This window comes from Lemur catta, chromosome 21 (assembly GCF_020740605.2).
Source record: "Lemur catta isolate mLemCat1 chromosome 21, mLemCat1.pri, whole genome shotgun sequence".
NCBI lineage: Eukaryota > Metazoa > Chordata > Mammalia > Primates > Lemuridae > Lemur > Lemur catta.
The window spans coordinates 10,995,140-11,018,324 of NC_059148.1; the positions used below are offsets into that span (position 1 = coordinate 10,995,140).

Below are 23,185 nucleotides of genomic sequence, written 5' to 3' on the forward strand. Positions count from 1 at the left end.
CTGGGTGGGTGTGGTTCACCCTCCTCCAGACACAGTGCCAGGCTGGAGGCCACCAGGGCAGGGCTCGTCCCGGGGCGGGGGCAGTGGGGGGGAGGGGTGTGGCACCTGGCGCCAGGCCCTGTGCAGGTGCCCTGCCCTCGTGGACTCGGCCCGCTCACAGGTGGAAGCCAGCCCAGAGTGCCCTCTGTTGGGGTGAAGCCGGGATCTGGCACAGGCCTGCCTCTTTCTCTTGCACCACTTGGCCTTCCTGCTTTTAAGGAAATCCCAGCCTGATAGGAGAGACCAGAAGAGGGAGAGTGCAGGCAGCAGGAGAGGGGAGAGGGCACCCAGCTGGCGGGGGAGGCAGCCACGTGTGAGCTGACCTGTGAAGAGCAGGCCAGGCAAGGGGCGCCACAGACGTGGAGCAGCCCCTGGAGAGGCCAGGGTGACAGTGAGCCCTGCAGAGCACAGCACTGGCCTGGCGAGCTCCCCTAGGCCCAGGCTGTAGGGGGTGGGGGTGGCACCGAGAGGGATCACAGGGGCCATCACGCGCTGTACCGTGAGAAGTCGCAACATCTCGATCTGCTCAGGTGCAGCTCTGATCCAAGGCAGGGTCACCCCATGACCCCGAGGCCATCACAGGCTCTCATGTCTGGGGTTCCCTTGTCACCTGCCTGGAGCAGACCTTGTCCCAAGAGTGGGGTCACTGCAGGTGTCCCCAAGACAGCGGGGAGCCTGCTTTTCTCAGGTGGCAGCAAACAGCTTGGGAAGCTCATTGAGGAGGAGCCTGTTGTGGGTGATCTTTGACCGTGACGCTGACCAGCTGAAGGAGAATCAGTCGTTTGGGGCCTGGCTATGCCTCAGGTTTAAAACATTAACTTCAGAGAAACGGTGATGGCCGTGGGGGACACCGTGGGTTGGGCGCTGCCTCTGATGGGAGGGTGCTGGCCTCCTGCTGGCACGATGGCCCTGGCTGGCCCCAGCCTGGGCACGCCGGCAACTGCTGGGCTGGAGGAAGCTGCCCCACGCGGTGCAGCGAGGCCTTGGGTGCCTTTCCACACCCGGGGGATGGTGGGGTCACCAGCAGGGACTCGGAAGCAGCCACAGGGCCTGCCCTCCACGTGCTGTCCCAGGTGCGAGGAGAGGCAGGGCCTTGTTAACGCCACGATGTTTGTTTACAAACCCTTATTCTGACAAAAGTTCATTGAAAGATGCATAGGAAATATGGTAAAATGCAAAGAAGCAAAAAATTCCTGTGATTTCACAACCCGGAACTCATTGCTGTTTGGAGAATGACTTGCCAGACCTCTGCTTACAAAGGACATGTGTGTGCGCGTGCATGTGCACATGCTACACATATGACCTACGTATCGGCCTGAGCAGGTGCTCTGTGAGTCCCCACTCTGCCAGGGCTGGGGGTCACCTCGAGGCTTTTGCTCTCAGACTTAATTTTCGGCTTTGCTGGGATCGGGCTGAATGACCGTTTCGTTGCTGTGCTCTCAGCAGACACGTTTCTGGGGCGTTCCCTGGTGCACCTCACATCCGTGGCTGCCGGCGGGTGGGACTGCAGAGAAGTGGGAAGTTCCTCAGCCTCTCTCAGTCTGGTCCCTTCTGCCACCAGTGCTTACTGAGCACCTGCTGTGTGCCAGGAACTGCTCTGCTCCCAGCGGGCCCAGCCCTCCTCCGCTGGCACTCTGGTCGGGGTGGACAAGGTCACACAGTGGCTGAGGGCTGCTGTGGAGGCCAGCAGAGGGACTGAGGTGACACAGTGACGAGGACAGTGGGGCAGTGACTGCCACAGGCTGGCACTTGCCGAGTACAAAACCCGTGCTGGACGCTTTACTCCTCATGGGCTGGTGAGGGACAGGCTGTGAGACAGGCAGTGATGTGGAGGGGTGGGACTGACCACCCTGAGAGCTGCAGGGGACATCGGGGTTTGACCAAGGGAGAGAGGCAGCGTCAGAGATGCTCGTGAAGTCCTCAGCTCAGAGGCTGGTGGGTGCGGAGAGCAGGGTGGATGTAGGAGGCCACGGTTGCTGGGGGAGGACGGGATCGCTGGGCTCTGTGGTCAAGGCCTGTGCGGGGTAAGGGGCAGCGAGGGGCATGGATGACAGCTGGCAGGATGGGGACACTGGAACAGAGGCTGGTTTGGCAGGTTGAGTTGCAGATGCTGGTCACGCCCAGGAGTGGAAACGGGAGGCCTGGGCCCTTCAGGGTCTGTCTGCCTTGGGCCTTCCCACCCCAGGGCCTGCCATGGAGGTGATGGGGGCATCGGGGTGAACACTGGCCGTGGCAGGATGGGGAGGCTGTGGGAGCTGCCAGGCGGGGACAGAGGTTGGGGGAAGGAACAGAGGAGATGTGCCTGTGAGTAGGGTGGGGGCAGCTGCCACCTTGGCTCAGTCAGGGGCAGAAGCCTGAGCTTTGGGGTTGCCCTGGTGCGAGGGTCTGCCCAGCCACAAGAAGGTCACAGGGGCGTCCTGGGGTGTGGGCAGAGGTGGTCAGGGAGCGTGGGTGCTGGGCCCTGCCTTGGGTGCGCACAGCTGTTCCTCCCGATGACCAGGCGGGTCGGTCGGTGGAAGATTCGGCCTGGAGCTGGGGAGGCCTCTGGCCCACCCTGCCTCGCCCTAGACTCCTTGATGGCTGCTGCCCTTAGGAGCCGCTCCACCTTGTCCCTCTCCTGCCTTCCCAGGTGGACGTCACCACAGTGCTCTGTGCCAGCCAGGCCCTGCGGGCCCCTGCTCCCCAGCTGCGGCCGCCTGCCTCGCCACAGCTCCCCGTGGCACTGCCGCAGCCCAGCCTCCACCATGCTCTGGCCCCTGCCCGTCTGCTCGCCCCGGGGCCTCGAGGAAGGCAGGGCCAGGCCTCCCTCCTGGTGCACGTCCTGCCCTGTGAGAGACTCGGGGCCCCCGCTCTTGCAGTCGTGGCAAGTGGGGGAGGCACCTCGTTATTCTGGGCCTCCTTTGGGCAGGGCCAAGGTCAGACCCTGCTTAAAACAGGGTGAGCTCTATCAGCACCCTCCAAGAAGAGGGTCCCAGGGGGTGCCACAGTGGGGTCACCTCACTGAATCCTAGCCAGACGCGGAGACCAAGGCTGGGGGAGCCAGTGGGCAGGGAGGGGCGGTGGAGGCTATTCCATGCTACGAGGGGCCGGGCGGGTGGAGGCCTCAGTGCTCTCCTCTCCCATGCACCTGGCTGCAGGCGGACCGGCCAGGCGGCAGCAGGTGTGCTCGTCACGCTGCAGTTTGGACACTGCCCCTGTAGCGCCCCGTGGAGAGGGGATCTGAGGGCTCATTCCGGCTTTTCCGTTTTCCGAGGCTGGCTGTGGCTGCTCTGCTTTCCCCACCCGGCCTGAGGCGGGGCTGCGGGCAGGAGGCTCACACTGTTCTCTGTTTGGCAGGTAAAGGGCTGGATGTGCTGCGCGAGCCGGAGCAGCCGGAGGCAGGGGGGCCGCAGGGAGCACACGCGGCACGGGGGACCGGCCCTCCAGCCGCGCTTAGCAGCATCGCCACAGCAACCAGCGACCAGACGGCAACAGCCTAGGCAGACACAAGCGGACGGCTTCCCACCGTCGGCTGAGGACAGGGAATGACTACAGCGAATCAGGCCACGCTGCCGACAAGGGAGGTGGAGTGTCACTAGAGGGGAGGGGCGGCCACCGCCCGCTGCCGGAGCACCATGCCGGCCGGAGCAGAGGCGCTGGGGCACGGGCTGCGGTGTGGCTCGGCCTCGCCCCGCTGCCAGCACTGAGCGCTTCCAGGGCAGCTGGGCTCTCATCTGCCGGGTGCACCAGCCACACTTCAGTGTCCCCTCACTGCGGCCGTCCCATCCGGAGGCCAGGCGGAGCAGGCAAGAGGAAGAGGCCCCCGTCCCGTGCTCTGCGTCTGGGCCCGCCGCTGCCAGACCATGGGATGTCGGCAAAGCTCAGAGGAGAAAGAGGCAGCGCGGCGGTCCCGGAGAATCGACCGCCACCTGCGCTCGGAGAGCCAGCGGCAGCGCCGCGAGATCAAGCTGCTCCTGCTGGGCACCAGCAACTCGGGCAAGAGCACCATCGTCAAGCAGATGAAGATCATCCACAGCGGCGGCTTCAACCTGGAGGCCTGCAAGGAGTACAAGCCCCTCATCATCTACAACGCCATCGACTCGCTGACACGCATCATCCGGGCCCTGGCCGCCCTCAGGATCGACTTCCACAACCCCGACCGCGCCTACGACGCCGTGCAGCTCTTCGCGCTGACGGGCCCTGCCGAGAGCAAGGGCGAGATCACACCCGAGCTGCTGGGCGTCATGCGGCGGCTGTGGGCCGACGCCGGGGCCCAGGCCTGCTTCGGCCGCTCCAGCGAGTACCACCTGGAGGACAACGCGGCCTACTACCTGAACGACCTGGAGCGCATCGCCGCGCCCGACTACATCCCCACCGTCGAGGACATCCTGCGCTCCCGGGACATGACCACGGGCATCGTGGAGAACAAGTTCACCTTCAAGGAGCTCACCTTCAAGATGGTGGACGTGGGTGGGCAGAGGTCGGAGCGCAAAAAGTGGATCCACTGCTTCGAGGGCGTCACAGCCATCATCTTCTGTGTGGAGCTCAGCGGCTACGACCTGAAGCTCTACGAGGATAACCAGACGGTGAGTGGGGCCCGGGTTTTCCTCTGCCTGTTCCTGCTGTTGTGGGCTCCTGGAAGCAGGTGAACTTGTGGGGGTGAGGAGAGGCTGGCCCTGCTGTGTGACGACGAGTGAGCTCGGGCTCCCTGGAGGAGGCATCGCTGTGGGCAGATGGCTTGGGGCTGACCAGGCTTCAAGGCAAAGTGAGGTGCGGGCCCCGGGGATGGTCCATGTGGGTCTGCTGGCCATCCTGCTGTGGCCAGTCACATGAGCTTGGGCAGTCGGCGCTCTGGGCTTCTGCCCATTTCTGCTGCTGCGCTCTGACGCCTTCCTGGCCTGGATCTAGGGGCTGCTTCATCTGTCAACTCTGGGGCAGGCATGGTGAATTCCGTCGGCGCTGGGCCTGGCTCCCCGGCCCATCCTTTGGCAGGCTGTGCCTACAGGTGTGCCAGGACCTGGGAGGTTTGGTCCCATGTTTCATGGAGATCTTTGGCCTCTGAACATGTCAGCACCGTGTGTGGTTCTGGCTGGAGATGTCCCAAGGTGGCTCCAGCAAGGTGGGTGGGCCCATCCTCAAGCTGTGCACAGAGAGCAGAGTGTGGAGTGTGTAGGTGGTCACAGACACCAAGAGACCTCGGGTCATGCCTACTGCTAGGATAGAGGGGCTCCTGGCGGGCAGGGCCGTGCTGGGCCCTCCCAGGTTCCCTCTGAGACTTCATGACTTCCCTGGCCTGGGGCCCTCCTCCAACCTAGGTGACCGTGCAGCTCCAACACCCTCCAAGTGACCACAGCACCCCTGGGCTCCACAGAGGAGGCCCAGCTCAGCAGGCAGGGATGAGCGTCAGCTGTGGCTGCTTCCCCTGGTCGCAGGGAGCGCTGCTCTCCTGGCGCTTGTGGGCCCCTGGGGCCCAGGGCATGTCCCAGGTCGCCTCCACCTCAGTGCAGTGGACAGACAGCATCCCGTGCCTGAAGCACACAGGGTGTGGAGGCCACAGGGCGAGAGAGGACGAGGCCTGGCCAGGCATCCGTGTTGGTCTGTGTGGCAGCTCGGCAAATCCATGAAGCTCCTGCCAGTGTGTAGGTTCTGGGAACGGCAGCCACCCTGCGGCCCCATCTTGATCCCAAGAGTGTGGTGGTGATGGGGTTAAGAACTGTTTGGAATGCGTAATCCCAAGGGTGCAGGATCTGGGCTTGGGGTCCCAGTGTTGGGAGCTCAGTAAGAGGGTGCCCTAGGGTAGGTGTCGGGATTCCTCTGAGCCCTTGGCCCAGGCTGAGGACCACTGTGTGGGGACGAGGACTTGGGCACGAGGTGAGTGGGCACAGCCTGAGGGAGACCTGGCCCAGTGCCAAGCTGGTGGGGCTTTGACAGGGGAGTTGCTAGAGAGGGTGGGCAGCACGTGCAGGCCTAGCGCATGCAGGGTGGCAAGGGCCAGGAGCGGTGGCGGTGGAGGCTGTGGTGGACGAGGGAGAGGCTGTCCTGTGCAGCAGGAGTTTGTGCCAGGCCAGCAGAGATCTGCCCTAAAGAGAGAGACCTTTGACCCTGGGGGTGGAGAAAGTGGGGACAAACAGAGTCCCCCTGAGGAGCAGGGAGTGGTGCTGTGGGTACCCAGGGGCTCAGGGGAGGGCAAGGCTGCTCATAGGTGACTCTGTGAACATGGAGCTTCCACCGCGCTGGGAGATGAGGGCCCAGCCACGCCGTGGAGCACTGGCATCTGGGGTCACTCCTTCCTGCACCCGGTCCTAAGGCAGGCTTCATTCCTTGGCTTCAGCCGAGGGTTCTAACTTTGGGCCTGGACAGCTCCAGGCTGTGGCCCCAATGCTAGGAGCCTGCATGTTCTGGGCAGAGAGGATCTGTGACCTCCATCAGGCGGCCTTGGAGGCAGGGCTCGCCCCCGTCCCCTAAATGCATGGGGGCCTCCCCGGAACTGTACGCAGGTGTTGATGGTGTGGCTGGCAGGAGGGACGGGGGATGGCTGCATGCAGACGCTGCGTCCCCTGGAGGTGGGGCACGCCTGCAGCCAGCTGCGGTCCACCTGCTCCCAGCACTGTGTCTGCGAGTGGTCTCCAGGGTTCTGGCCCCTCTTACCCTCCGTCTGCCCCACTTCAGCACCGTGTGTGGTTCTGGGTGGAGGGGATGTCCCAGCAGACAAGTGAGGTCAGGCTCCCTTGGGGAGGCAGCGCTGTGAGCAGAGGGGCTTGGGGCTGACTAGGCTTCGAGACAAAGCGAGGTGCCCAGGCCGGGCTCCAGGGACAGGCCATGCAGGTCTGCTGGCCACTCTGCAGCTGCCAGTCACGTGAGCTCGGGCAGTCAGCGCTCTGGGCTTCTGCCCATTTCTGCTGCTGAGCCCTGAAGCCTTCCCGGTTCGGATCTGGTGGCTGCCTCATCTGTCAACTCCGGGGCAGGCGTGGCGAATTCCCTCAGTGCCGGGCCTGGCTCCCCAGCCCTTTGGCAGGCTGTGCCCACAGATGTGCCGAGACCAGGAGGCAGGACGCCTGGGCCCCTGGTTGGCCCCATGTATCATGTAGGGTTTTGGCTGTCACCTTTGCTCTCTGAACCTGTCAACGAGGAGATGGCTCAAGTGTCCTCCTAGTAGCCTTTCAGGCTCTGTCTGGCCAGTGCCCACCACCTTGCTGCCTCTGTCCTCTCTCTGCTTCAGCCGTGGTCAGCTTGCTTCGCTCCCATAGTGCTGCTCTGTCCTGCCTTCAGCTTGTGACCATCCTGTCCCCTGCCCCGTCCTTCAGGTCTCATTCCAAACGACACCTCCCAAGGAGGCCTTCCCTGTCTCTAGCGTTGTGCCCCGATGGGCTGGGTGCCTGTGGGCTTTGCATCTTGGGGCTTCCCTCTCCTGGCTTGTCCCTGTGGGGAGCCACAGTGGACAGCCCTGGGCAGGGACAGCAGCCGCTGGCCTGGCTGTGGGGATCTCTGTGAGGCTCTGGGCACTCAGGGCATTATCCAAAGGGAAGGGCTGGCAGCCAGGCGGGCACCCCCACCACCATCACCCTGGTCTCTGCAGGCCTGGGGAAGTGATTGTTCACCACAAAAGGAAATTCTTGATGAGAAACCCAAGTGAGGCTGGAAATTCACTGGATTCCAAATGGTTCTGACCTTTCATGCTCTACTAGTAATATCTGACGATGGAAAACAAACAGGCTACGAGGAAAGACAATACCCTCCCGTGATTCTGATCCCTCCCACCGGCTGCGCTGGCCCCCGGAGTGGTGCCAGCAGTGAGGACAGCCCACCTCTTCCGTGCCCAGCCCTCCCTGCAGCCCGGCCAGGGCCAGCACAGAGCTGCCACCCTGTGCTTTCTCCTTCTGGAATGCCCTGAACTGTCCTCCCTGGGCCCTGTCACAGGTAAATCAGCCAAGAACAGGCCATGCTGGTTTTTGCAAAAGCCGAAGGAACCTTGGGGCCAGCACCAAGGCTCTGGATGTGACTCCTCCAGAGCCCTCCTCCCTTTCTGTGCTCCCAAGGCCTCGTATTCCCTGATGGAGGCTGGCAGTGCCTCCCTGCCCCCACTCCTGGCGAGGGAGCCACAGCCCCCCGGCCCACCCGCTGGCTTCTGCGTCAGCGCGTTGCCAAGGAGAGCGTCAGCATTTCTGGGCTCCGGGCGTGAGGGCTGCAGCGAGCACAGGGCAGCACCGGGGAGGGGAAGCGGATCCTGGGGCTTCCAGGGGAGGAGCCACGCCCACCCTTGGCTGCATTTCCCAGCCTAGTCCAGAAGGATCCTCAGCCTGACCAGGGCCCTACCCTGCAGTCCTGGCAGGCACCCCAGTGCTCTAAAGCCCACCCCCCCGGGGGGCTCCCCCAGACAGCCTGGGAGGCCTGAACATGGCCCAGTCATGTACGGGGACTTTTCTTGGGCACCCGTCCCCCGACTGATCGCGTGGGGTGGCGCGCTGCCCGTTATCTCTGTGAAGGTGGCGACACCGAGGCTCAGGCATAGAGACGGCACTGGCTGGCTGCCCACCCCCACCGAGTCCCCTGCACGAGGACAGCCCGAGAGGCTGTGCACCCTCACCTGGCAGGGGCTGTGTCCCTCCTCTTTGCATTCACACAAGGGTCGGCTGACAGAGACGGTCACTCTGTGGCCCCAGGAGGACTGTGGAACGGGAGAGGAGAAGCCAGCACCCACTGGCCCACATGGAGGGATAAACTCAGATGGCTGTGACCGGCGGGACACGGGTCCTCATTCCCCCCATTGGAGGCACCTCGGGCATCGGGGGACCCCAAGCACCTTTGCAGGGAGCCTTGGGGCAGTGTGGGGAGGCAGGCACCTGCCCAGCCCCTGCCCTGCAGATCGTCTGCGGGACAGTGAGGGACTCTTCAGGAGGCCCAGGTTGGAAGGGCTGGCTGTAAAGTGTCGAATGTTCTCATGTGGAAGCCCACAGGGAGCTGTCAGCATTCCCAGCCCTGTGGCGGGCCGCGGTGTGCCTGCTGTGTACCCGCTGTGCAGCACAAGGCCCAAGCTGGGAGCCAGGCGTGAGCGTGAGCCCGACTCTCCTGGTGGTGCAAGGAGCCAGGGACAGGGAGACAGTCACACCAGCACAGCCACACTTCATTTCTGTAAACCCTTGTGCTGCCAACGACACCTGCCCCCTCTTCCCAGAGTTGGCAGGCAGCTGGTGTGAGGAGTGTCCCCATTCTGCTTTTATCTAGGAACCTCAGTGGCCACTTGGGCCCCACAGGCAGGCTGGGCTGCCACAAGGCTCACCGTGGGAGACCTGGAGTCCCTGCCATTTATCCAAGAGACAGTTAGTCAACATGTGTCAGGGAGGGTCTCCAGGGGGACGGATGGGACACAAAGACATCCCTTTAGGCAGAGGGCAAGTTCTGCAGGTGCTGGTGTTTCAGCAGCCAGACTCCAGGCAGGTGGCCTCTGCCCAGCCCTGGCCAGTGGCCTCTTGTCCAGGGGCCTTTGGCTCCGCGAGGAGCCCCTCCCCTCCCCTCGGCAGGCTAGCAGACCCAGCACACCGTGAGGGCAGGCCCATACCCGCCTGCGTGGCCTGCGCTGTGGGCAGAGGGCCTGGCACACGGTGGGTGCTCAATGGACTCCTTGGAGTGGGTGGGAGGTGGGAGGCTCGGGAAGAGCTGGAGTTCCAGGGCCCTGGCTTCTGGGTGCAGAGCTGCTGGGTCACTCAGACCTGCCGGGGGAGACCCCATGGGTGCCAGCCGCTAACAGAGGTATGTGCAGTGTGCCCTGAGGAGCGGACTGCCTGAGGCTCTCCTGCAAACACAGCGTGTACCTGCCACCCTCGCACTGTGCTTTGTCATTTAGCCCAAAAAGGGAGCTTGTTTTAGTGCTTTAAAAATGGAGTTTAGGTCAGGCATGGTGGTTCCCAGCACTTTGGGGGGCCAAGGCAGGAGAATTGTTGGAGACCAGCCTGGGCAACATAGTGAGACCGTGTCTCTACAAAAAATTTAAAAATTAGCCGGGCATAATGGCATGAGCCTGTAGTCCCAGCTACTCAGGAAGCTGAGGCAGGAGAATCACTTGAGCCCAAGAGTTTGAGGTTGCAGTGAGCTATGACAACGCCACTGCACTGCAGCCTGAGTGACAAAGTGAGATGCTGTTTCTTTAAAAAAAAAAATCGAGTTTAAACAGTTGTGTCATAAAATAGCAGGTTAAGGGTAACACAAGGTGTCTGCAGTTAAGGTAAGCTTTCACCTGTTAATAACAGCCGGTTGTGTTTGTCCAAAAGGAATTACAAATGGGAAACAGCCAGCTGCAGACGGCACCCTCCCCGGCACACCAGGGCTCACATTCGGAAGGTGCTTTGCGTGCCCTTTAGTGCCCTCAGCCAGCCAGCTTTGCAAATGAGGACACAGGCTCAGAGAAGTTCCTCGCAGGGCTGAGTCTCCGGCCCTGGCCCCCGGGGATTCTAGCGGTCCCCTCCCCACCCTAGTAGCCCCACATCCCGTGGGTGCAGGGCTGCTCTAGGGAGGGCTGGGGGGCTAGACTGGGTTCCACTCTGGGGGCTGCTATGTGGCCAGCATCCCTTCGGGTGAGTGGCACCGCCCCGTCCCCCACCCCCCTAGCCCAGGCGGTGGTAGGACTGCGGGATCCCCGGCAGAACGCATCCCCACTGCCTCCTGCTCCTGACCCGGATAAGGGCATGGCTCCAGGATAGTGTCCGATGCCGAGAATCGTGCCAGAGAGGCCTGCTACCCACCTGCCAGGAGCCTGCCACCCTTCCCTCACCACATGCCAGTCTCCCAAGCAGTTCTTCCTGATCCCACCATGTGCCAAGGACACATGCAGTTTGTGACACCTGCACGTCGTCATGACCCTGGAGCAGCAGAGACCTCCTGACCAGAGCCAGAGGCAGGGCCGGGCCAGCAGAGGGGCCCTGGTTCCCTGGAACTGTATGGCCCCCAAGGCAGCCAGCTCTGAGGCCCACAGGAGCAGGAGGCAGAGAGGGCCGGGCCATGGCAGGGCCGTCGTGGCGGTTCCCAGGACAGGCACAGAGCTGCGAGCAGGACTCAGCCAACTGCACAACCCGATCTCCCCAGCTGGCATCCCCACAAGCTTGTTGTTCTTCCTGACAGGCACCCATAGCTGGACCACCATTGGCCTGGAGGTGCCACCAGCCCTTGGGAACGGCCCCTCCCTGCCTTCAGTGCAGGCTCCCTGTCCACGGTCCCTGGGTCCCTGGCTCCATTGCCCAGCACTCATCTCAGTCTTAACTGGGGCTGTGGCCATCTGCTGCTCACCTCGGGGGCCTTGGGCCACTCAGCCTGTGGTCCCCACTCAGCGAATGATGGGTGTCTTCTCACCCAGGGCTTCCCATGAGTCCCTGCGGGGTGCCGGCTCCAGCCCGGGATTGGCAGAGGGAGGGGCAGGGAGGGATGGAAGAGGCAGCTTCCTGGCACCTATTTGAAGCCTTTGCTGGCACCTCAGGTCCTTGGGTTGGGACCTCCCTCCCTCTCCTCCCTGGGAGACACAGCCATGGAGGCCTCTGTCAACAGCAGCTTCTTGCGTCCCTCCTTCTCTGTCATTCTAGGAGCTTCTGAGAGCAGGGCCATTTCTTAGCCTCCTTTATGCCGTGGCTCCTAGCCGTGGGTAGTAGGTCCTTGGTCACGCGTGAGCCGCAAGGCAGGTGGAGGCAGGGCCCCTGGGCTCAGGCTGCGCTCTGTCCTACGCCAGCTCCTGCTGTGTGGGCTTTGCATTTAGCACCCATCTCATCCTTGTAGGACCTGGCTCTGTCATTCAGTGCACGAGCCATCGCTCCATGGTGGTCACCTCCTGCTGTGTCACTAGAGGCCGCCCCCTGAGCACAGGCTGTCACTGAGCACAGCTGAGCAGCAGCCAGGACACCAGCCCCATTGCTCTGTCTTTTCCACCATGACGACGTTGTCAGATGCCTTGGCAGAGTCTGCTGGGATGTCCATGGTGTTCCTCAGATCTTTGTTGGATCTAGCGACCCCACCACGACAGGAGGTCAGCCAGCCTCGGCTCTGGTGGGGGTCCTCCCTTATAGGCAGGTTGGGGTCAGTCCCTTGCCCTAGTGCCGATGAGCCGGGAGCGGAGAGAGTAAGTGAGTTCTCTGCACTCTGGGCCGGGTAGCACTGGCCTCCCCTGCAGGGGAGGGTGCTGAGGCCCAGGGCTAGGGGCTGGAGCTGGCCCGTACTGGCTCATGAAAGCCAATTTTTCAATTTTTAGGACATTTGTGAGCTGTTCGACATCATATTCGTGGCTTCAAATCAGCCAGGTGGGAGTAATTACACCCCAGAAACTGGCAGATGCTACGCGTCAGTGCTACTCCCCCAGCCCCACCTCTAAGCTGGTCGTTAAACATTTGCCAGCACCCACAGCCAGCGGCTCCCAAGCCCGGGCTGGGAGAGCCTGCGCAGGTCAGGGTCGGTTACGGGTGTGTTAGAGTCACCGTAGATGTCTTTTTGAAGAGCCAGTGTCCTTGTTTCTCAGTCCTCCTCTGTGGTTCCCAGCTCAGGCCCTGTGACCACGTGTTTATCCCATTGGAGAAAGGGAATTTGCCGGAGTGGCTCCACACTCGTCCTGTTCCCTCCCGCTCTCCCTGGGCAGATTGAAGAGATCCCACGCACAGAGAAGCAGGCTGAGCCCGGAGTTCTGCTCCCTCTCATTGGCTAACACGGGACTCCTGCTTAGGCTGGGGCCACGCCGTGTCCTCCACCTGAGAGAGAACAAGCTCGGTGACGTTCCGGAAGCAGTCCTTGCACACCTAGTATGTACAGGCCCTGGGCCCAATGAGCTCATAGTCTAGGGACAGAGATGGCCCTGTCCCTTCCTCCCCTGAGGAATGGACAGCTGGGCATGGCATCGAGCAGCGCCTGAGGCCTCTGAGTGGCCAAGGAGGGCCTCAGCTGGCTCCCCGGCTACCACTAATACTGGCCCCTTGCTGGCCTTGAGGCTGCCCTGTGAAGCAGCTGTCCAGGTCCAGAGAAGCCAGGAGGGCCTCCTGCTGTCCCAGAGACCAACTTGCAGGAGAGAAGGGGGACCTAGACAGCAGGAGCAGGCGTGGATGGATCGGGCTGAAGGTGAGAGTAGTGTCTGATGTGGACCTTGCAGATTAGGACCTTGCAGTCAGGGCTGGCAGGGGGGCAGCCAGCAGAGGCAGGACCAAGGGGACCGTTTGGGGGACCATGGAGAGCAGAGTACCATGCGCAGTACCCTCCCTGCATGGAGCACCGAGTACCCTGCAGCAGAGGCTGGGGGGACCAGCCAGGGCAAGGTCATACCAGGCAGGGCGAGGCCCCAGGTGCCACTTCCACTCCCCAGCATGGCCTGGTGCTGCCTGAACCCCCTGTGGTGGTGGAGCTGGGGTTCAGGCCTGAGTCTGTGTCGCTCCTCAGCCCGTGTACCTCCTGCTGTGCCCTGGGGATCACACTGGGTGCTCGCGGCAATGCCCCTCTCCGAGTTGTACAAGAGCTTCAGGGCGGAGCTGCTTCCCGCCCCACATCCGCTCAGCCTGCCGGGCCACTGGGTAATTAATTTCCTGAGCGCATTAGCTCTGCTTGTTACGCACACAGGAGAACAGCTCTGGGTTTTAAGACACAGATTATTATTGTTTTAAGGGATTTGTGTAATCCAACAACTGAAAAACAATTTTCCACTTATCGAGAACAGACTCCAGGGTGGAGGCTGAGAGTACTGAGGGCCTCACCAACTTGGGAGCTCCTGGTGACTGGCATAGATTGGGGGGCTCTGTCACCCAGGGGAGTCCCACAACTGGCCCTGAACAACACGAGCATAGCGAGGGCGGGGCCACACCAGGGTCACTTGTGGCACAGCGACGCCTCTGCCAACACACGCACACCCCGTTCACTCGTCTGTAGGGCTGCTGGGGCCCCTGGCTCCCATGGTCTAGAGTCTGTAGAGGGATTGGAAGGACAGTCAGCTGGGGGAGCAGCCGGTGTTGGCCAGGATGGGGTGAAGGGCGCCCCTTCTCCCCACGCCTGACTCCCGACTGCACAAGGGACAAGTTCAGGCTGGCCCAGAGGCCTGGGCTGCAGCTCGCCCTAATCCTGCGTCGCACTGTGGTGACCTCTCCTTGGCTCATGCGCTTGCTCTGATTTCATTAGTGATGAAACCACAGTCAGCTGGGGGCCCTGGGCCTCATGTCCTGAGGCTCCCAGCTGAGGCCCACCCAGGGCCACAGCCCCGCACACCTTTTCCTGGCCTGCAGTGACCTCGGGGGATGCCCAGCAGCGTGCTAAGGAGACCCAGCTTAGCCCGGCCGGATGAGTGACCCCAGGCAAATCCCCCCCAGCAGGGCCACCCAGTCTCAAGCAGCAACAGGTGGGAGCTGGAAAGCCTGTGACCTGCTCATAGTTCCCTAGAAGCCTGGCTCTTGTGTCCCAGGGCTCCAAGAAGCCAGCCGGGAAGGGACCACTGTGGAAACAGCTGACCAAGGTGACTGGTTCCCAGGTAGCTTCCCACCCACAGCCTGAGTTCAGTGCCTGCCTGGCTCCCAGGCCCGTGTCCTGCTTCTCTTTAGCCTCGTCTGCCGAGGGAGGGGCCCGGGAGGTGCGAGGGCACAGTCCCGGGTCAGCTGCGAGCCCGACCCCTGCTCAGCCTCGGCTTGGACAAGCTCGTCCAGCCTTTGCTTCCTCAGCTGTAAAGTCCGACTGGTGTGGCTCAAGGTGGAAAAAGTGCTTGTAGAAGAAACAGAAAGCCTGGCGTGGGCATTTTCATCTGCCCTTCTGTGGTCATGACCAAGTTTGAGCCTCAGGACAGAAGGACAGGCTTGTGACAGTATCTGCAGTTAACCTGTGGCTGCGCTGGGCCCCCATGGGGCTCCAAGCTCCAGGTGTGTTGCTGTCACAGAGGAGGGTGCAGGCTTAGAGTTTAGCCTTTGAGGGGCTCAGCATGTCAGCAAACCTCTCCCAGTCCCAGCAGCCACCTGTGGCTGGGAGGACTGTGGGGATCGTTAAGGGCCTGCCAGCCATTTAATGTTCCTTTCACAAGACACTGCCACAAGCCCCAAGGGACAAGTGAGTGGGCTGAACCCGTGTGCAGTGTGAGGCCTGCCAAGGCCAGTCCACCACAGAGCAGGCCCGGGCACTGGGGCAGGCCTCCTCCGCCAGGCCGGGCTGCAAGTGCCCCTCAGGACATGGCATCACAGAGGGACGGAGACCCCCACTGAATTGGGAATGGGGCAGCACTCACCCGGCAGGCATCCAAGCCTGGCCTGTCATGCTGTCCTCTGATGCCCAGACCTGGCAGACAGGTTTTCTGTAGCCCAGCTCTGTGACCAGGGTCCTGGCCTGGGCATCTCAGAGCAAGGATGCTGGGGAACCGCCAGGCCTGGCACAGGACCACATCCTCCAGGGACATCCCAGCCTCCCCCAGGGCAGGAGGCCTCTACCCAACAGGAGGCCACAGGGGCTAAGGACTGATTGACCCCCCTACTCCCTGTGGGCCTGCCCCCTAGAGCTGCAGGAGACACCGTGTGACCTCAGCCTGGACTCAGCAGGCTGTGGCCATCTGATGCTGAGCAGCCTGGCCTCTGGGCCTGCCCTGTCCCTGCACCGTGTCCATGGCCCCACCCAGTGCTCTGTCCACAGGGACAGCTGCCGAGGCGGGCCCCCGCCACCCCAGATCACTCAGCACCAGCTCTGTCCTTGGCTCACCATCGTCCTTTTGCATAGACTATCCTGCCCACCTGGGGCCTGGCCCGAGTGTCACCCTGAACTGTCCTGTGTTCTCCCCCAGCACTGCCTGTCCTGCAAGGAGATGTGTGCACAGCCACAGGGGCGATGCGGGTGAAGACCGGTGTGGAGGTGGGTGAGGTGTTGGGGGCCTGGCCAGGAGGCAGTGCCACCTGAGCTGCATGACCTGAAGGCCAAGATCGTCCCTCTGGCGAACAGCGTGGGCTCAGGAACTCTCTGTGAATGGGGCTGAGAGGGCTGGGGCCGTGCGGTCAGGACGAGAGCCATCAGCTGCTAGACCAGTGCGGAATGTAGTGCATGCCCGTTGACTGGGACAGCACTGCAAGAGGCCACTCTGCCTCTCTTTTAATTGCTACTCACCACCCACTTAATGGTTTTTACGAAATGCAATGACAGGTTGCAGCCTGCAGTGTAAACCCAGCAGCCCTGGGGATGGTCGAGTCTAAGCCTTGATCACTCTAGAAGGTTTCGTCCCACAGTCACCAGTTGGCTCAGGTGCCTGTTGCCACTGAGGCCTAGAGAGGGGACGAGACAGCCCAGGAGTCCTCAGTCTGGGGCCATCCCAAGTGAGGCGGTCCCTGCTGCTGGTGAGGGCTTGGGAGTGGCCGAGCTGTGCACTGGCCTCCTTAGCTACCGTTTGTGTATCTTGTGACCAGATCATTGACCAGGGATGCAGACGCTGTTTTCTCTCCTAGAGCAGCTGCTCAGGAAAGGCAGGAAGCCGTTGTCCTTGGCACTGTGACCCCTCCGTGCACTTCTGACAGCTCCTCCAAAGGGCCCCTCGTGGCCTGAGCCAGCTGCTGCACTCGGGGCTGGATGAAGCCTCTGGCCCCCCGTACCACACATGGTCACAGCAGCACCTGAGAGCCATGGAGGGCCCCAGGGGCCTTTGAGAGCCCCCCTGGACTGCCCGGGTCCAGGTCAGCCCCACAGCACAGCCCTGGGCCCCCTTCCCTCCCCCAGCTCCTGAGGAATGAGTGATTCTCAGAGTACATCATGGGCTCAGAGCTGTGGAGTGGCGTGTGTGTGCTGGCTGACGACAGAAGAGATGGCAGCAGGAGGGCCAGAGATGTGAGCCGTCGGCACAGAGCCCAGCCAGGGCATGCCAGGGCACTGCGTGCATGACCTTTAAGCCTCCCAGCCTGGCAGAGGGTTCCCAACCACACAGATGGGGAAACTGCTTATAAGAAAAGTTGCCCCAGTGGCAAAGCCAGGGCCTGCCGACCTGGGGGTCCCTCCACTGTCTCCTGAGGAGGACCCTTGACTGGCCACTGCCCAGGGGGCTGGGCGGGCTGGGAGGCAGCCACCCTTGCTGTTACTGAGGCTCACCCCAGCCCCTTCCACGCTGAGGCAACCCAAGGCTGAACCGTTGCGGGAGGCAGGAAGTGGAGCGCCCTGCTGTTTCTGGCAGGTTCAGAGCAAGGGCGTTTCAGGCTGTTGGGGCCTGAGCTTTAGCAGCAGCCTGTTATCTTGTTTAAACAGTCCTTGCTGTTTGAAGTGGCACCCTGGCCCCTGCTGTTACTATGAGCGCTGCAGTTGTCACCAGGCACAGTCGTGGGGGAGGGGGACACAGGCTCTGACTTCCACGCTACAGAACGCACGCCTCCCCCAGTCCCACCCCAGAGAAGCCCCTTATGTCGCTGGCCTGAGTGCTGCAGGGCTGAGTACTCTGTAAAAGGGGCTCCTCCCTGCCTGGGGTGGGCAGGGGCCGGGGGGAAAGCTGATAGTGAGAGCATCGGGTGGGGAAGGGAGAGGCCTGGCCCTCCTCCCTCATCCCTGGGGAGAGGTCAAGGACCCATGAAAACCCGAGGCCTGGGGGCTCGAGGTGCAGCCACTGCAAGTTGCTAATTTTTCTGTGCGACTCCATAATCTCCGCTTTAGCCAGGTGAGCTCTGTGCATTCCGGGCTCTGTCTGCAGGTGTCACAGCTGGGGTGTGGGGGGCCAAGCCAGGGCGGGACCCACGCACAGTGTTCCCTCCCAGAAGCACACAAGCCCACAGGGGAGCACAGCAGTGGCGTCGGGGCCGGGGGCCTTGGCACACAGAACCCAAGGGCAGTGACCCCAGGGGGCTAAATCACGAAGGTAAAACCCAAGGCTTCCTCCACCAATGTGCAGGCTTGGAGAGTTCCTGGTCATTTAAGGCCAGAGAGCACTTGCTTATCTCTCAGCACCTTTCCAGTCTATTCTGCCAGACTGACGACTGAACCACGAGGCAGCAGTGAACAAGGACAGGCCAGCTGTCGCTGGAAGGCCAGGCCAGGGCCTGCTGGGGGTGGGGAGACGCAGCCCCACCCCCTAGAGCCTCCAGTGGGTGCCTGTCACCTGCCCCAGCCACTCCTCAGGCTCTTCACGAAGGGCCCTGCCCGCCCAGTGCCCTCAAACCCTCTGTGGGCAGACCCAGGGGTGGCTGTGCCTGTGCAGGGGGACACAGGGGAAGAAGGGGGCAGCCAGGCAACCCGGCCCCTGTTCACGGCTGCCACACTGAACGCCTGCGGCCCACCGCGGCCCTGCCCTGCCTGCCGTCCAGCCCGAGTTGGGCAGAGCTGGGGAGGGCGGTCCCCAGACAGGCAAAGCTGTGCTCCCGGGCAGACGACGAGCGGTAACAAGACCTGCGTCAGGTGGTGCTAAGAGCTGTGCAGCGAATCAAAAGACAGACTCGAGATTGACACGGGCGGTGCTTCAGATGGGGGGGTCTGCAAGCTGACCGGCTGTGTGAACCCAGGGGAAGAGCAGTCCACGCAGAAAGACAGCACGGCGCGGGCCTTGTGGGGCAGGGAGGGGCAGGAGATGGGGCCCGGGGGGCGTGATCCTGCCACAGAAGCAGGGAGATGGGTCCTGGTGAGACACAAGCATGGTGGCAGCAGCAAGGAGAGTGTCCCAGAGATGTCGTCACAGGACAGAACCCAGGGAGAGCCCCTGGCCCAGTGCTGGGCCCTACACACTCCGTGTCCCGGGACCAGCACCCCAAGCATGCTGACCGGGCTGTCCCCCGACGGGCTGTGCCTGCAGTCTGGGTGCCTTCTCCCTTGCCAGCAGTCGGCTCCAGCTGCCGTTGATGGCATGGCGTTGTGCTGGCCACCCCATGTGTTTATGTCCTCTGCCTGCTGGAAGGGTGGTGGCACATGTGTCCCTCCTCTGGTGGGCTCAGTGCTCTGACGTCAGGACTGTGCCTCACTCCTGTCTGTCCCTTTAGGCAGGAGAGTGCTCTGCATGCAAAAGGAGCTTAGCAGGTGTCTCTGAGTGACCGCCTGGGGTCCAGAGGAAAGGCGCTGGAGGGACACCCGAGGTGTCTAGAGAGGCTGGCCCTGCATCGCAGCACAAGTCCAGTGTGTCCTCGTAGGAAGAGCAGTGTCTTCACGAGGCCTGGCCAGTGCCTGGCGGGTAGAGGGCACTGGGCCCCAGCTCATTATTGCCTGTTGACCACATTTCTGTTGTGACTCATTTCACAGTCGCCCCAAATAACCGCTGTCTCGTGGCTGCCAGGACCCACGTCTCGGGGGGTCAGGGAGAAGCAAGGCAGCCCGTGGTGGGCCTGGCAGCAGAGCCCTGGGAGCCGGCCCTGCCGGGGGACAGAGGCTGGCCTGGGCCTGCCCTCCCAGGGGCCCTTGCTCTGCCCCCCTCCCTTTGGGGCTGCGTCCTGCCTTGCTAAGGGATCAGCTGCTGCTCCTTCCCGGGCTTTTAGGAGTCATGAAACTGAAGTGAGAAGGGGGTTCAGGCGGAAGAGGGGTGGGCGCCACACCGAGTGGGGGCCTCAGGACCAGGAGGCCCTGAGAGCAGGGGTCCCCCGGGCCTGCATGTGCGGAGTCTGCGGCTGGGCCGGGAGACACAGGATGCGGCAGGACGTGAGCCGCCAGCACCGCGTGGCTGGCATCCGGGTGAGGAGGGGAGTGGGGGCCACGAGCTGAGGTGGCTCAACCCAGAACGGAGCCCTCCGTGCGGGTCAGGCCGAGCCATCCGCCTCAGCATCCCGAGCGCTTGCAGAACCATGGGGCAGCAGGGGTTGGTGGGCGCAGAGGCCAGGGTTGGGGAGTGGGTGCCGCTGCCCTGGCCAGCAGCTGTGGGAGCCGCAGATGCCATGAGTGGGGTGACTGTAGCATGGACTGGCAGCAGCCCCCACCTTCCCGGTACCCCCATTTCTCCTGCTGCCAGCACTGCCCCTCTGTGCTGTCCCTGCAGACCGGCCCCGAGGGCAGGCAGGGGCTCACTGAGTCATTAGCTTCATTAATCCAATTCTCCCATCCATCATGGCAGCATTTAGGTTTGCAGGAGGAAGAAGGGGGGGGTGTTAACTAGATTGGACTGGAAGTGACCCTGACAACTGGCTGTGTCCCCAGATACCTCCCCATTTGCTGGGGGGTGGCTCAGGCTGTCGGGGGCTCTCCTCAGGCAGGGGCAGCGTGCCAGGTAACCCCTCTGAGCCCCACCGTGGCTTCCTCTCCCTGCCAAGTGCAGGCGCCCCTTGCAGCCATTTCTCTGCAGTAGGCAGAGCTGGAGGGCATCATGGCAGCCCCCCCCCACAAGAGGAAGCTGAGGCCCAGAACCATCAGGGGCAACTCTGGAGGTTAGTAGCCGTAGGTGACAAGGGTGAGACATGCCCTGGGGCTCTCCATTCAATGTTCTTTCAGTAACAAGGAGCCTCCCCTGCCCTGAGAGTCCCATGGCACTCCAGCCAGGAGCAGGTCACCAGAAGGGCCTCCTTCCCCTCTTCCCTGCCCACTGCACTGTCCTTCAGGGCACCGAGAGACAGTGGGGTGCCCCAACTTCCAGAAGCCTCCCACCACCCCAGGTAGATGGGCGGTGGACAGCGTTTGGCCAGCCAGGCCCACATGGCCCTGTGGAGGGTCCCCTGGCCCAGCGTGAGGATCAGCAGCTCCTGCTGCCATTGGTCTGTGTTGCTGTGTGAGGCTCTGAGGGCGGAGGCGTCCTCCCTGGTTGTCGTGGGAACGGCAGTGAGTGTGCAGAGAGTCTGGGTGCTAAGCTCAGCAGAGGGAGGGAACAGCTGGTCCTGGTGGCAGCTGCTGTCAGTGACTCCCAGCAGCTCGGTGTTAGGAGGGACCCGAGGGACGGCAGGCACACGGCGGGCAGCTCGGAGGCCTCCCTGCCCGCCGTCTTCCTGTGAGCAGCTGGACCATGGCCACGTCTGTCCCCCTGTCCACTCGCTTGGCTGTGATTCCATCCACGTGCCGGGTGAGCTGAGCACAGGGCTCTGCCCTCAGGGAGCCACTTGCAGTGGGGACAGGATAACATTGGGATTCCAGATCATCAGTAGCCGGGGAGGCCTGAGCGCCGGCCACGAGTGCGAGCAGGGCGATCCCCACGCCAGGCCTCTGCTGGGACGCAATGGCCTCGCTGTCTGCTGGCTCTTGTCCTGCCCCTCTGCCTCCCCTCGCCACTGCCCCCACGCACTGTAGGCTCCTTGAGGACTGGAGGGTGGGCAGTGACAGGGCTGGCTGTCCACTGGGCAGGGCTTGTGGCTGCAAATCTCAGGCCAGGCAAGAGAGGCAAGTGCACTGGACTCAGCCACATCTGGTGGCAAAGGGAGGCCCAGAAACGTCCTGAGTGCCTGGGGCACCTGCCCCATCCACGTGGGAAATGGGAGGACCCGAGGCAGGAAGGCGTCGGGAGAGGCCTCTCCAGGAGGTGAAGGGCAAGGAATATCGGTGCGGCGAGGTTCAGACTGGTGCCAGAGGCACAGATACCAGGCCCCTGCAGGGTCCCCTGGGTCACTGCAGTAGAACGTAGTGACCATTATGCATTGAGCAGCTTATTTTACTGAGGCACGAGCTGTGGCCTCAAGAGGAAGTGACATGCCCAGGGTCCCACTGCATTTTGGTGGTGGGACGAGGTCCAGAACCCGGGTCGGCCGGCGCCTCGTAGGCCCCTTAGGGAGACGGCAGGGTGGTGGGAGAGCAGCCAGGCCCCACAGGGCAGACGGCCCGACAGAAGCCCCTTGAGACTTAATCCCGTTTGTGACAGCGCTGCTCCCTGACAGCCCCCAGACGCCGGAGGCAGTGGGCTGTCCTGAGAGCCACATGTTCCTGCTTCCAGACCAGAAGCCTCCAGGCACGGAGCATGGCCCTGGGAGCGTGTCCTGGGAAGCCTGGCACTTGGCCTGCAGTCCGGCGCCAAGGTTCCCGTCCTCAGGCTGGCCAGTCCCTTGCCCCCAGCACCCCCGACTCTGGTAGCACTGCCTCCCTGTGTCCCAGGCCTGCCCGCCCCGCACAGCCAGGCTCCCAGCTGCCACCACCACCTCAAGCTGCCTCCCAGGCGCTCCTGCCGCACCCTTTTGGCCTGAGGGTAGGTGCAGGCAGGATCTGGCACCTCCCAGCTCCCCTGGGAGGAGCTTGGAGCCCAAAAGAGGAATAAACTCAGGAATTCCTGGCCAGGGGCTTGGCTGTCACTTCGGAAGGTTGTCAACATTAAGCGCATCCCCCTGTGAAACCTCCGCCTTGGCCCTTCAGTCAGGGCACTGACCTCGGCGCCCTCAGAGCCTGGCACGCTGTGGCCCAGCCCAGGCCTGGTGGCCCAGCTGTGGTCGGGCAGCCTCAGGGTGGCTCGTCCGTGGTGAATGGGCTCATTCATGTCCACAGCCCGGCCCCGCAGCTCCGCGTCAGTGTGAGAGCTCGCTCAGTTCCCACGAACAAACTCTCAGGCTTCTCCACAACAGACTGGAGCTTTCTAGACTGTCACAGGACCGAGACCTTGTCGTATGCTGGGGAAACTGAGGCCCAGGGAGGGACAGAGCTGCCCCAGCCCCACCTGCTCCCAGCAGGCCCAGGCTGTGTCTCCACACCGCTGGGCCTTTGCTGGCCCCTCACCCGGCGCCTTTCCCCTCCGCTCTGCCGCCGAGGCCCAGCTGGAGCGCCCGCTCGCCCCCTGCCCCTCCTCGCCCCTCTGCGTTCCTGCAGTGCGTGGCTCCTCAGAGCCGTGGCCGTTGGTGCTGTCTGCGGCAGTGCCAGCTGCTCACAGTCACCTGTGCCAGGGTGTGGGGACTGAGCTGTCCACGTATGTCCCACTGCAGCCCTCGGCCACCTCATGAGGGAAGTACTCTTACATATCTGTTCTGCAGGTGGGGAAACTGAGGCTCAGAACAGTTCGGAGCTGGTGGCTGGCAGGGCAGGTGGTTGGGCCCTCGCTGGCCACTGCACAGCCACCAGCTCTGGTGTTTCATCGGGTCCTGCCTGTGCCGGCCACCCTGTTGAGGGCAGGGCTGTGTGGGCATCAGGAGCTGCCACCGCCGGGCTGGGGTTTCAGGTCGCCCTTGCCCCAGGGTTTATGCTGGTTCCAGGAAGAGCTGAAACCTGATGTCACCTTGTTTTATGTAGGATCTCGAGCTTGAGACCCTGGTTGGGCCAGCTGGCCTCGCCCTGTGGAGTGGGGCCCTGGTGGAGAGAGCGTGGACAGGGAGACAGGACGGGTCAGTGTGGAGCCTTCCCTAGCCACACGGCCATG

The 23,185-nt window shown here is 62.9% G+C and overlaps 2 protein-coding genes across 5 annotated transcripts in view; one reads left to right on the forward strand and one right to left on the reverse strand.

The window, feature by feature from the left end:
- Nucleotides 1-23,185, reverse strand: part of RSPH14 (radial spoke head 14 homolog) — an 85,670-nt gene that overhangs the window by 43,553 nt on the left and 18,932 nt on the right. The gene's annotated exons all lie outside the window — the stretch shown is intronic.
- Nucleotides 1-23,185, forward strand: part of GNAZ (G protein subunit alpha z) — a 48,536-nt gene that overhangs the window by 19,317 nt on the left and 6,034 nt on the right. Inside the window, exon 2 of the mRNA XM_045534200.1 lies at nt 3,376-4,604. Within this exon, the coding sequence (XP_045390156.1) occupies nt 3,882-4,604 (723 nt within the window). The 5' untranslated portion in view covers nt 3,376-3,881. The remainder of the gene's footprint in view (nt 1-3,375; nt 4,605-23,185) is intronic.